Genomic DNA, 12271 nt, shown 5'->3' on the forward strand with positions numbered 1-12271 from the left:
TGGGCAAATACCAGCACCCCATTACTTCTCTCTCTGTCCTCAAACATAATGCCCCTCAGTAAAGGCTCCAACTCAGGTCCCCATGTCTCCTTTTTAAAGAAAGGCTAATATTTACAAAATAACTAAAGAGCAGTATAGTCAAGAATCCACAACCAAGTCTCTATTGCAAGGGAACCTTTATAAATAGCTGAACAGCACGTTTTTCACTAAAGCACTAAATCACTGATCTTCCAGTTTCCCATCTCCATCCCTTTCCTATATAGCCTAAACATCTGGCCAGGAAAAGTATGACTGAAGATTCAATCTAATGGGTGAGACACCTGACTTCCTAGCTGATAAGCTTAAAGGCCTCAATGTGGAATAGGCTAAGGAAAGCAAGACTATTTACAGAGTCACTGGGGATGTTCTTAATGATTGCATCTTTGTTCACCTAGGTCTCTTTGACAATTATATAGGCAGCTATAAAGAAAGAGTGAATGGTTTGTTACAAGGCCTTAATACTTAGAGAAATTAAACTGAATTATGTTCAACAGCCAAAACCCTGAGATGTCAGTGGTATTATGGGAAGTTGGGAGGGAAGTAACATATGACTATCAGACAGGATCAAAACATAAAGCAATAGTGATGGCACCAATAAAGGGATCTCAAAGAAACAGTTAGTGTTATGGAAAGGACTGTAAAAAAAGATAGCTAAGAAACAAACTGTTAGGAGAATGGCAGACAGGGGGATAACGATTCCTGGCTCATGATAATTTAACTGAAACAGAGATTTATGAAACAATCTTAGGATTTTTAAGGGAACTGTCATGAATTTTTTATGTGCTTAAAAGTTGGCTACTCTCCAAAAAAAAGAAAAATTAGTGAAACAATTTGCATTAAAAATAGATAGTTCTGGCAGTTGTAGCACAGGGCTGATTTAGCTAATGTGGACAACCCCCCACCTCGCCCTCAATTTACAACAGAAATGCCAGATAAAATGCAGCATATTTGAAACTATATGGCTCACAGTAAGACACCACTTCACACTCATTAGGATGGATATTATCCAAAAAATAGAAAGCAGAAAATAACAAGTGTTGGCAAGGTCGCAGAGAAACTGGAACCTTTGTGCACTGTTGGTAGGTATGTAAAATGTATGGTGTTCCTCAAAATGTATGATGTTCCTCAAAAAATTAAACACAGATTACTGTATGATCCAAAAATTCCACTTCTGGGAATACACTCAAAAAAACTGAAAGCAGAGACATGAACAGATATTTATATGCATGTGTTCACAGCAGCATTATTCACAACAGCCAAAAGATAGAGGCAATTCAAGTTCCCATTGGCAGATGAATAGGTCAACGAAATGTGGCACAGACATACAATGGGATATTAGTGAGTCTTCAAAAGGAAGAAATTCTAACACTTGCCACAACATAAATGAACCCTGAAGTCGTTTTGCTAAGTGAAATAAGCCAGTCACAAATGGACAAATACTGAATGATTCTACTCATATGAGGCATTTAGAGTAGTCAAACTGATAGAAACAGAAAGTAGAATGGCAGTTGCCAGGGGTTGGGGAGAGAGGAGAAGGAGGAGCTATTATTTAATGGGTAAAAAGTTTCAGTTTTGAAATAAAAAAGTTCCAGAGAAGGATGGTGGTAATGGTTGCGCCACTGCATTGACCAATGTCAACGTACTTAATGCCACTGAACTGTACACTTAAAATGGGTAAAAGGTAAAAATAAATAAGTAGCAAAAGATAAAAAAGCTGTATGGCTGAACTTAGAGAAGGGGAGATTTTCTTCAAGAGGAAACCAAAACAGAGTGATAAACTCTAAAGGTGAACTGTAGAAACCTTGGAAAATAAGAAACTAGATGCAACAGCTAGTCTAGGTGTCAAGCTTTTAATGCCCACAGAGAAGCAGGGCCACACTTGAAGGAAGGAGTTGAAACTAAGGCCCCTAAATGAAACAGGAGCCTTGGAAAAACCCCCTCTCCATAACGCTAGACAAACTCTACCCACCTGCCCAGTGAGCAGTAAGGAAACCTGTTCTGCTCGGGGTTCCTACAAAAAACTGAAGCCAAGGTCTGCACCATGCTCAGGTGCAGATGAAGAATTTATACTACCAGAGTGAAAAAAAAAAAAGGAAAAATGGGTCCCATGCTCTGTAAATTGTTGTGGGAAGTACAAATTGGAATAACCTCTATGCAGGGAAATGTGGCAATATTTGTTGAAATTACAAAGCATATAAAACAGCAGAAAACAATGGGATAATATTTTCAGAGTGCTGAGAGAAAATAACAATTAACTTAGAATTCTCCACCCAGCTAAATTACCACTCAATAGTAGGGGGCAATAAAGACCTTTTGAGGGAAGTAAAACTGAGAAATTACTACCAGGCCCACACTAGAAGGACTAAGGATATACATCAGTAGGAAAGAAAGTGATCCCAGATGGGAGAAGACAGTTTCAAGAAAGAATGGTGAACAAAGAAAGGAGTAAGCATATGGAAAATCTAAAGAGGAACTGTCTAGCTAAAACAACAATAATTATTATTATGACTAATTTAGGGGATCTAAAAAGCAAGATGGAACTAAAATATTGACTAAGAACACATGCTAAACAAGAGGAGATGACTACATTTAAAATGTTTTAAGGAGCCGGCCCCGTGCCTGAGTGGTTAAGTTTGTGCACTCCGCTCTGGCGGCCCAGGGTTTCACCGGTTCGGATCCTGGGCACGGACATGGCACGGCTTGTCAGGCCATACTGAGGCAGCATCCCACATGCCACAACTAGAAAGACCCACAACTAAAAATACACAACTATGTACCAGGGGGCTTTTGGGAGAAAAAGGAAAAATAAAATCTTTAAAAAAAAAAAATGTTTTAAGGACTTTGCATTGCTTGCTAGGGAGGAGCAGCACAGTCATTAACTATATCAAGTATGCAAGTTAAAACTTTAAAAGTAACAACAAGACATATAATTTCCAAACTAGTAGAGGGAAAAGAGGGGGAATAAACTAAATGTAGAAATTGGATCAATCCAATAGAAGGCAGTAAAAGGAGAAAAAACATAAAAAAGAGGGATAAACAGAAAGTATCAAAATCACACAGTAGAAATAAATCCACTACGTCAGTAATCAAAAAAATTAACTCAACTTGCCAATTAAAAGATAGTGTCAGAGTGGATTTTAAAAAATAATAAAAATCTAGCTATAAGCTGTTTTTAGAGACATACTTAAAACCTAAAAACAAAGAAAGTAAAAGAATGGGAAAAGATAAACTAGAAAAATATCCTCTTTCAACCCCCACTGCACCTACCCACCGCACCAAAAAGAGCCAGCATTGCTAGAGTAATACAAAATAAGATAAGACTTTAAGGGAAAAAACATCATTGTACTGAGTTTCTATAAAAATATAAATTATCAAAACAGACCCAAAGGAAACAGAAAACTCTAGACCTAAAACAATGAAGAAAAATTGAATCAGTAGTCAAAAATCTATCCCTCGCATTTAAAAAACCAGTAGGCCAAGACCAAGCTGTCAAGAGAGAACCCTCTTACTGACTCAAACTGTTCCAAAGAAAAGAGAAAAAGGAGTAATTCCCCAACTCATTTCATGAGGCTATGTCATTGATACCAAAATTAGACAAGGATAGTGAACAAGTAAATTATAGTCCAATCTTGCTTATGAATACAAGCAAAAACCTAAATAAATATTAGCATCAAGTCCAACAATATATAAAAAGTTAATACGATATTTCATCGAATCGAAAATGTCACTGATTGTAAGATACACCATTACTTTACAAAATAAGAAAGAAAAATGCTATCATTTCAACCATAACATAATGCTTTCCTATCACTCATACATTTTATTTTTTACTTACTGAAGAAGCTTTTTTAGACTTATTTACACAGACTTTCATCATCTATCATTCTTATGTATGCATAACAAGGAAAACATAGGCAAAATAAATAAAGCAAGATCTTCATATTCAGAGTCTAAGTCTTCTAAATCACTTTTCAGCTCAGAGTCTTTGATGTTCGTTCTTGTCATCAAGAGGCGGTAGCGCAACATTTCATAAAAGAGTCTCCACCATTCTCCCCAGTATTTTCTTCTAAGCCACTGACAAAATTCTGAAAGTTCTGATGCTGAAATCTTCTTTAACTTACTAGACGATAACAAAAGACAGTTTTCAGGCAAGAATCATGATTCCTGTTTCTTCCTCAAATGGTCCTTCAATGGTTGTTGACTAAAACACTAAGGAATTACAGGTGACCAAGTTCAAGTAAGAGAAACTACAAGATGCCACTGACCATAAAACATACACTGATTACAGAAATGTGAAAAATCTGCACCTCAGAATCAACAAATATGGTATATCACGATCAAACAGGTATTATCTCAGGAATATAAGAATAGCTTAAAATTAGAAAATCTATTAAAGTAGGTCACCACATTCACAGATTAGAGAAAAAAATCTCAATGTATGCAGAAAAGCAGTTGATAAAATTCAACAATCATAACTTTTTTAAAAAACCTCTTAACAAAACAGAAATAGAAAGAAACAGACAATCTCATGTATAGCTACCCATCAAAATTTCACAGCAAAAACAAAACAAAACAAAACAGTCAAATACTGGAAACCTCTCCTTTAAAGGCAAGAACAGAGTAAAGGTGACTGCCATCATTGCTTCTATTCAATTTTATACTAGAGGTCTTAGCCAGCGCAATAAAAGAGGAAGATAATAGAGGTAGCACAAGGACTGGAAAAGAAAAAAGAACTAAACCGTTACTATCAATCCAGATAATCCAAAATCATCTACAAACTATCACACTCCTAAGAGAGTTCAGCAAGGTTGTGGGAGACAAAGCCAATCCATAAAACTCCATAAAGGGCCTACAGTACAGCAATGGACAATTAAAAATATAATTTTTATAAACGATCCTATTCATGATAGCTTCCAAAACAAGATACATAGGAATAAATCTAACCAAAGATGTAAGGCATTTTTATAGAAAATATTTAAAGCTTTACTGAAAACAAAACATTTACTAATAAAAAAAAACTAAAGCACTAAGACACAAATGAAGTGATATAAACTATTTATGAGTGGGAGGAATATATATATATACACACACATTTCTACCTGAAACAATCTATAAACTGCAATTCTAATCAAAACATGTAACTCAACAAGCAATAGACCTTGGTATATGATAGAGGTGATATCACAAATCAGCATGAGAACAATTGGTTAGCAGTATGGGAAAAAACATTAGATCCACAACACATACCATACACAAAAACAAATTCCAGATGATTTAAACGCCTAAAGGTGATAAACAAAATTTTAAAACTCATAAAATACAGGAAAATATCTTTATCATTGAAGTAGGGAAGAATTTCTTGTAGAAGCACAGAAAACACAAAATAAAAAGAAAAAATGAAGGGGCTGGCCCAGTGGCCTAGTGATTAAGTTTGCGTGCTCTGCTTCAGTGGCCTGGGGTTCGAGGGTTCAGATCCTGGGCACGACCTACACATCGCTCATCAAGCCATGCTCTGGTGGCATCCCGCACAGAACTAGAAGGACTTACAACTAGGACATACAACTATGTGCTGGGGTTTTGGGGAGACAAAAAAAAAAGAGGAAGACTGGCAACAGATGCTAGCTCAGGGCCAATCTTCCTCAAAAAAAAAAAAAGAAAGAAAAGAAAAAAATGATAAATTTCAGTATATAAAAATACATGTATCAAATTCTTCTGCATAGTTTTCAAAGTGAAAAAGCCTCAATCTGGGAGAAAATACTGTGAAATATAGATAGATAGATATCTTTTATCAATCAGAAAAATATATCTAATGAAAAACATGGGCAACAATATGAATAGGCAATTTTATAGAACCAAAAATGGCTAATAGATTTATGAAAATACGTTCAGTTTCACTAGTAATCAAACCAATTGTTATTAAGATGAGATATAATTTTATACCCTTTAGACTAGCAAAAATTAAAAGTTTAAAAATACCAAGACAGGGGCCGGCCCGAGGGCGCAGCGGTTAAGTGCACACGTTCCGCTTTGGCGGCCCGGGGTTCGCAGGTTTGGATCCCAGATGCGGACATGGCACCGCTCAGCAAGCCATGCTGTGGTAGGCGTCCCACATGTAAAGTAGAAGAAGATGGGCATGGATGTTAGCTCAGGGTCAGTCTTCCTCAGCAAAAAGAGGAGGATTGGCTGCAGATGTTAGCTCAGAGCTAATCTTCCTCAAAAAAAAAAAAAAAATACCGAGACTTGGCAAAACTGTAGGTACACGGAACCATTATACATTGCAAGGGAGAATGTAAACTGTAATAGTCACTAAGTAAATATACAGATGAAGAGCCCTAAACCCCAGGAATTCCATTTCCAGGTACAATCCCTAGAAACACTCTCATACACGTGCCCAAGGAGACACGTGTGCAGAAACTCACTGCTGTGGTGTTTAATATGGCGTAAAGTTAGAAACAATCAAAATGTCCATCAATGGATAAATACGTTATAGTACAGAAATCCACTGGAATGCTCGAAAACAGCTAAAATGAATGAATGGATAAATCTCAAAAACATACGTTAAGTAGGAAATAAAACCAGCAAAAGCATATACTTCTTACACATCTTAAAAACCCAAAAGAATAAATTTCACATTGTTACAGGCATAGACATATATACTAAAGGGTTTAAAATGCATAGGGATGATACATATCAAATATACACCTCTAGATAGTCTTTCCAGAAAGGGTGGGAAAGTATATGATGGCAAGAGGTTAAGGGAGGGTGGCAATTTAACAACATCTGTACTTTTTTATTTCTTCAAAGAAAATCTGAAGCAAACATGACAAAATGTTGTATTTGTTAAAGCCAGTTAGAGGGTACAAAGGTGTTTATATTTTTTCTGTCCTTTCAGTATATTTAAAATAGTTCATAATTTAAACATTTTACATAGAAAAAGTCTAGCAATATGCATGATATGCCAGTTTTAAAAGGCCTATCCTGTAAAATAAGGATAGAGGCTAAAAAAGCAGATGTCTGTTTATAACGGGGAAAAAATTGAAAATAGAATTAGTTAAATAAATTGCAGAATAGCCATGCAATGAAATGTCATTGAAAAATTATAGTGTGGTTATTAACTCAGAAAGATGTTAATAAAGACAACATGTTGAATGGGGAAAAAGGCTATAAAATTACAGGTTTTCAACTAAGGCATTAAATGGTTAAACGAATCTTCTCCTATATGCACTAATAGGCCAAAGTTCCATTAATGCATCTGCCATAGTTTAATCTCTTATCAACTTGCATCCCTTGAAAGAAGTGTGCCTAATAATAATAAAAAGTTTAATAGATTAATTTTAGTGTTTCAAACAAGAAAGATATTGCTATAATACTGATACAGAAGAGCTGCGTTCAAACCGCAAACCAATTACTTCCCAGTGTTGGTGCCAAGAATCCCCACCTTTGCAGAAGAGACCTGTTCTAACCATCAGTCAGAGCTCCCAGAGCTGGCACAGGAGCGTAAGTTGCTGCTCATATGTACCAAAGAGCCAGGGAAGATATAATAAACTGTATACAAAATGAACTGTCAGGTATCAATGAAACCCAAAGCTATACTCGCAAAGTGATGTCATGTCTATAAGAGGAAGGAGGGACAGTAGGAAGTTACTGAAGGAATTTTGAGAGAAAATTAAAACATTTTGTCCTGTTACATTTATACCCTTTGATAATTTGGAAACTGACTTGGCTGCTCTAAAACCTGTGCTGTATATTTTCTTGATTAAAAGTTGTCCAAAAGGTCTAAGAATCCTAACAGATTCTATTTTATGAAAACTGCAATAGCATACTAAAGGGAAACTGTCTCCTCTACTCACCCGACTTCTGACACCAAATGTGTGGGGATTTTCCCACACCAACCAAGTCTCCAATGCTCCAGACACTAACTGGGCATCCTGCAATTCCATTCTGACACTAACTACCTGGAGTTATGGCAGATCCCGCAGGTTAAGGGCTCAGTCCCACAAGACCGCCTCCCACTTCAGACGCCAATCACAAGTAGTGGATCCCCATGTTACCCCGACTTGTGTCCAACTTGGCTACAAATCAGGGGTTCCCATGCCCCCCCTTCATGTTCAGTAATTTGCTATAACAGCTCACCGAACTCGGGGAAACACTTACTTACATTTACCAGTTTATTATAAAGAATAGAGATGAACAGCCAGATGCAGAGGTACGTAGGGCAAGGTCCAAAAGGGTCCTGAGGGCAGGAACTTCTATCCCCCCCATGGAGTTGGAGTGCTCCATCTTCTTGTCACATGGACGTGTTCACCAACCTGGAAGCTCTCTGAACCCCTGGTTTGGAGATTTTTATGGAGGCTTCATCACGTAGGCATGATTGATTAGTAACTCACTCTCCACCCCTCTCCCTTGCCTGGAGATGAGGGGAGGTGCGGAAGCTGAAAGTTCTAACCCTGTAATCACATGATTAGTTCCTCTGGCAACCAGCCCCCATCCTGAAGCTATCTAGGGGTCCATCAAGTCACCTCATTAGCATAAAAAAGCCACTCATTAATTCCAGCGATTCCAAGGGTCTTAGAAGCTCTTATGTCAGGAACTGGGGACTAAGACCAAATATCATAACAAAAAATGCTCCTATTACCTCTATTACTTAGGAAATTACAAAGATTTTAGAAGCTCTTGTGGCAGGAACTGGGGATGAAGACCATAAATATATTTCTTATTATAGCATAATATCACACCTACAATAAACGGGAGGACATTATAACTCTTAGGGAAAAAGATTTTCATTATTATTCCTTTATTGTGAAAATATTTCTTGCGTTCTTTACACCTTGATGAAATATATTTAAGACTGCTAAGACCAACAAATATAAACCGCATTTATTGTGTAAAAATTAAGGATGGTTCAGACCATATAATGGTAGGTGCATGTAAGATGTGCTAAATCTCAGCTTCTAGAAGGTTGATTTTGAACTCAATCACCCTTTGAGAGAAGACATACCAGCTCGCATAATTTCATCAACCAAGAGAATGTTGGTGGCAATCACTGTGCTGAGGAAAAACATGACAGGGTGAGTAAAGCCTGCCAACCCACTCTTACCTTTCCCCCTAGCCATCTTCAGCTACTAAGGGTACTTTGTTCTTCAATGATGTTGGTGTGAGATTTTATGAGACACAGCTATTATAAATACAAACACCACCCCTTGTATTATAATTTCAACTCCTTTGCTGATAAAAGTGGAAGCCTGATTTTATACTCCAGCAAAACTGAGCTCAGTTTTAGCATATCATTTGATTTTTCCCACTATGCACGTGGTACTACTTCAGTAAACTTCCTTCTTTCTTTTCCCCTTCAAACAAACAGGAAGATTACCATTTCCTATAACTTACACAGCTAGAACTAAAATGTAAAAGGGACTATAAAATGAAAAACTAGTCTTAAAAACTGGATACCACGCCTTTTCACACACCTAACCATTTTTCTACTGTAGGGTGGCAAAAATCATAGAAAAATTTCAATGTTATCAATTATGTCCCTAAGTCTTTCTCTTTTTATTAATACAAACTTACCATGAGTGAAGAAGTTGTTTTTTCACACAATAATTATCCCAAACTCCTGCATCTGCTGCTACCATTGGCTCACCTGCAGAGTAAAAACAAACTATTTCAATACTACAATCTTGATATATTCTGTTAATATTGGCTGTATATTTTAACAATATTTAATATACCACCAACACTACTATTGTCAAGGTCACCGGTGACCTCCATGTTGTCAAATCCAATGGTCGATTCTCAGGCCTCATGGATCGGCAGCACTTACACAGTTGATCACACCCTCCTGACTACTCTTCTTCACTTGTCTTCCAGAACACCGCTCTTGTCTGATTTTTTTCTTTTGCACTAGTGGCTCCTTTTCTGCCTATTTTGCTTATTCTTCCTCTTCCTCCCTGAGCTCTTGATGTTAGAATACCCAAAGGCTCAGTCCTGGATTTCTCGTCTACACTCACTCCCTAGGTGACCTCATCTAGTCTTCTGGATTTAAACCAGATACACTCTGACGACTCTTAAGTTTTTATCTCTAACCCAGACCTCCTTCTTGAATTCCAGATTCATATACCCAACTGTCTATTTTACTTGAAAGTCTACAGACTTCAAACTGAACTTTGCCAAAACTCAATGCTGATCTCCCCAGACCACAACCAGCTCTACCACAGCCTTCTCCAATGCAGTGAGTGGAAATTCCAAACTGCAGCTGTTCAGTGGACTCCTCTCCACAGGGTAGACAGAGTGATCCTTTTAAACAGGATTAGACCATGTCACACCTCTGCTCAAAACTGCTATTTCACTCCAGTCAAAGTCAAAGTCCTTAGACTGGCCCACAGGCCCTTACATGATCTGACCTATTACTTCTCCCATCTCATTCCTCTTCCTCAAAAACATCAGACACTGGCTATTCCACTAGTTGTTCCCTCTGCCTGTGACACTCTTTCCTCAGTACCCCACAGGGCTAACTTCCCCACCTCCTTTGATCTTTTTCAATAGACATATCTCAATGAGGCCTACCCTGACCATCCTCTTTAAATTGACCCCCCTTCCTGTCCTAGCATTCACAATCATCCTTATACTGCTATTTTTTCCATATAATCTATTACTTTTAAAAATGCTAAGGAACTTACTAAGGCTATTATTTACTTCCTATCTTGCCCCGCTACAACCTAAGCTCACAAGGGCAGGGCTTTTTGTCTGTCCCAAGAGTCCAATAACAAGCGCTCAGTAACTGTCTCTTAAATGAATGTTTTCTCTTAAGAAGTTCAAAAGCAAACTAAAGGCACCCAAAATTTAAATATTAAAGTCACCTAAACCTCTACCCCCTTACTATAAGTTCTGGGTCACTGTAGTATAACCTCTTTCTTTATGAAGCAGCAGATTTTTCTTCACCGTCTTACCGGTATTCAAATCTATGCCAACAAGTTGTCTTGATTCTGAATGCTCAGCCTGAACTTTTACTAGTGTTTCCTGCAGGTCATAACCAGAATTCTGAGCCAGAACCTTTGGGAATAAAAAGAAAAATAAATATATGTGTGGAATACCTTCATATATATATATTTGAGTATCAAACATAAAAAATAAGGCACTGCTCTCTAGTCTCATGAAAACATATCCATAATCATCATCTCCTTTTGAAGAATTCCATTCTTAATCTAAATAAAATTATTTTGTGTATCTAGTAGTTTTTATATTTACTTAAACATTTTCCTTATGTACATCACACTAAATTCTGAGGAGGACATTAGAGTTCTCCCACCACCATCCCACCATATTAATTTCCTTCCTTGCAAAAGATTTTTTAAAAAAGAATGGAAGGAATAGAATGATATTCTTGTTTCCTCTAGTCCCCCTGGCCACACGTTTTCCAGTTTTTCCTGGCACCCTGCTAAAGGAACCCTGTAGCATCTTTGCGCCCCTCATCAACACGAGGAGAGTCATGATCTGTGGCAACAGGGATGGAGATACCTGCACTCCAAACCAGCTTTATTTCCAAATGGTCCCAAACCAGCTGATGAGTAAAGAGGTACCACCAAAGAATATACCAGGTTTACCAATTTGGGTCAACTACAGGATCAGTACTTACTGATTCTGCTGCTTTGGGGAAAGAAAAAAATTGATATCTGATTCATAAGATTCCACAAATTACGAATAATTTTAAGCAATTATCAAAGAGACTTCGCTAGCATCGTTAATAATGTTTTAACTCATGGCAACAGCGTATCCGAAGTCATTTTTCTGTGTTTTAAGTGGTTCACAACTAGATTAAGGCAAAGGTAGTTCTCAGTCCTTCTGTTGAGACATGCAAAAAATCTAGTTTCAGTCCTTTTCTAGGAATTATACAGAAAATGACAAACACAAGCCAGTACTTGGGGGTGGTAAATAGCCTGAAGTTCTCACTTCCCACAATTTAAAGTGCTAACACTTTGGATACCACCAACGAAATAAAGGTCTACTCTAAAATCTAATTAAATTTCAAGCTTGAAACTGTTTCATTATGATTAATCATGAACCATTTTTAAAGGAAATTTTTGGAGTTAGTTCAACTTTTGGAGCTCAGAGATGGAAGCAAGGGAGTAATTTAGCTATTTGATGAAACGCCTATAAGGATTCTGAGCTGTCATCTCAAAGTTTTCCTGCTCTAGCTGTAAAATATCTTAGATAAACTGTGTGGGGAAATGTAAAT

At 37.3% G+C, this 12271-nt stretch overlaps 1 protein-coding gene across 11 annotated transcripts in view; it reads right to left on the reverse strand.

Annotated features, from left to right (window-relative positions):
* Positions 1 to 3811: 3811 nt before the first annotated feature.
* CCT6B (chaperonin containing TCP1 subunit 6B) overlaps positions 3812 to 12271 on the reverse strand; it is a 46368-nt gene continuing 37908 nt past the window's right edge. For 5 of the 11 annotated variants that reach the window (XM_070482780.1, XM_070482781.1, XM_070482782.1 and 2 more), the window contains 3 exons: positions 10986 to 11088; positions 9607 to 9679; positions 3814 to 4159 (listed from right to left, as the gene is read on the reverse strand). In XM_070482780.1, coding sequence (XP_070338881.1) covers positions 3913 to 4159; positions 9607 to 9679; positions 10986 to 11088 — 423 coding nt within the window. In that variant the 3' untranslated portion in view covers positions 3814 to 3912. Of the gene's footprint in view, positions 4160 to 8880; positions 9088 to 9606; positions 9680 to 10985; positions 11089 to 12271 lie in introns of those variants that run through there. The other 6 variants (XR_011493709.1, XM_070482784.1, XM_070482785.1 and 3 more) reach the window with 2 other exon arrangements.

Source organism: Equus asinus, chromosome 13 (assembly GCF_041296235.1).
Source record: "Equus asinus isolate D_3611 breed Donkey chromosome 13, EquAss-T2T_v2, whole genome shotgun sequence".
NCBI classification, from domain to species: Eukaryota; Metazoa; Chordata; class Mammalia; order Perissodactyla; family Equidae; genus Equus; species Equus asinus.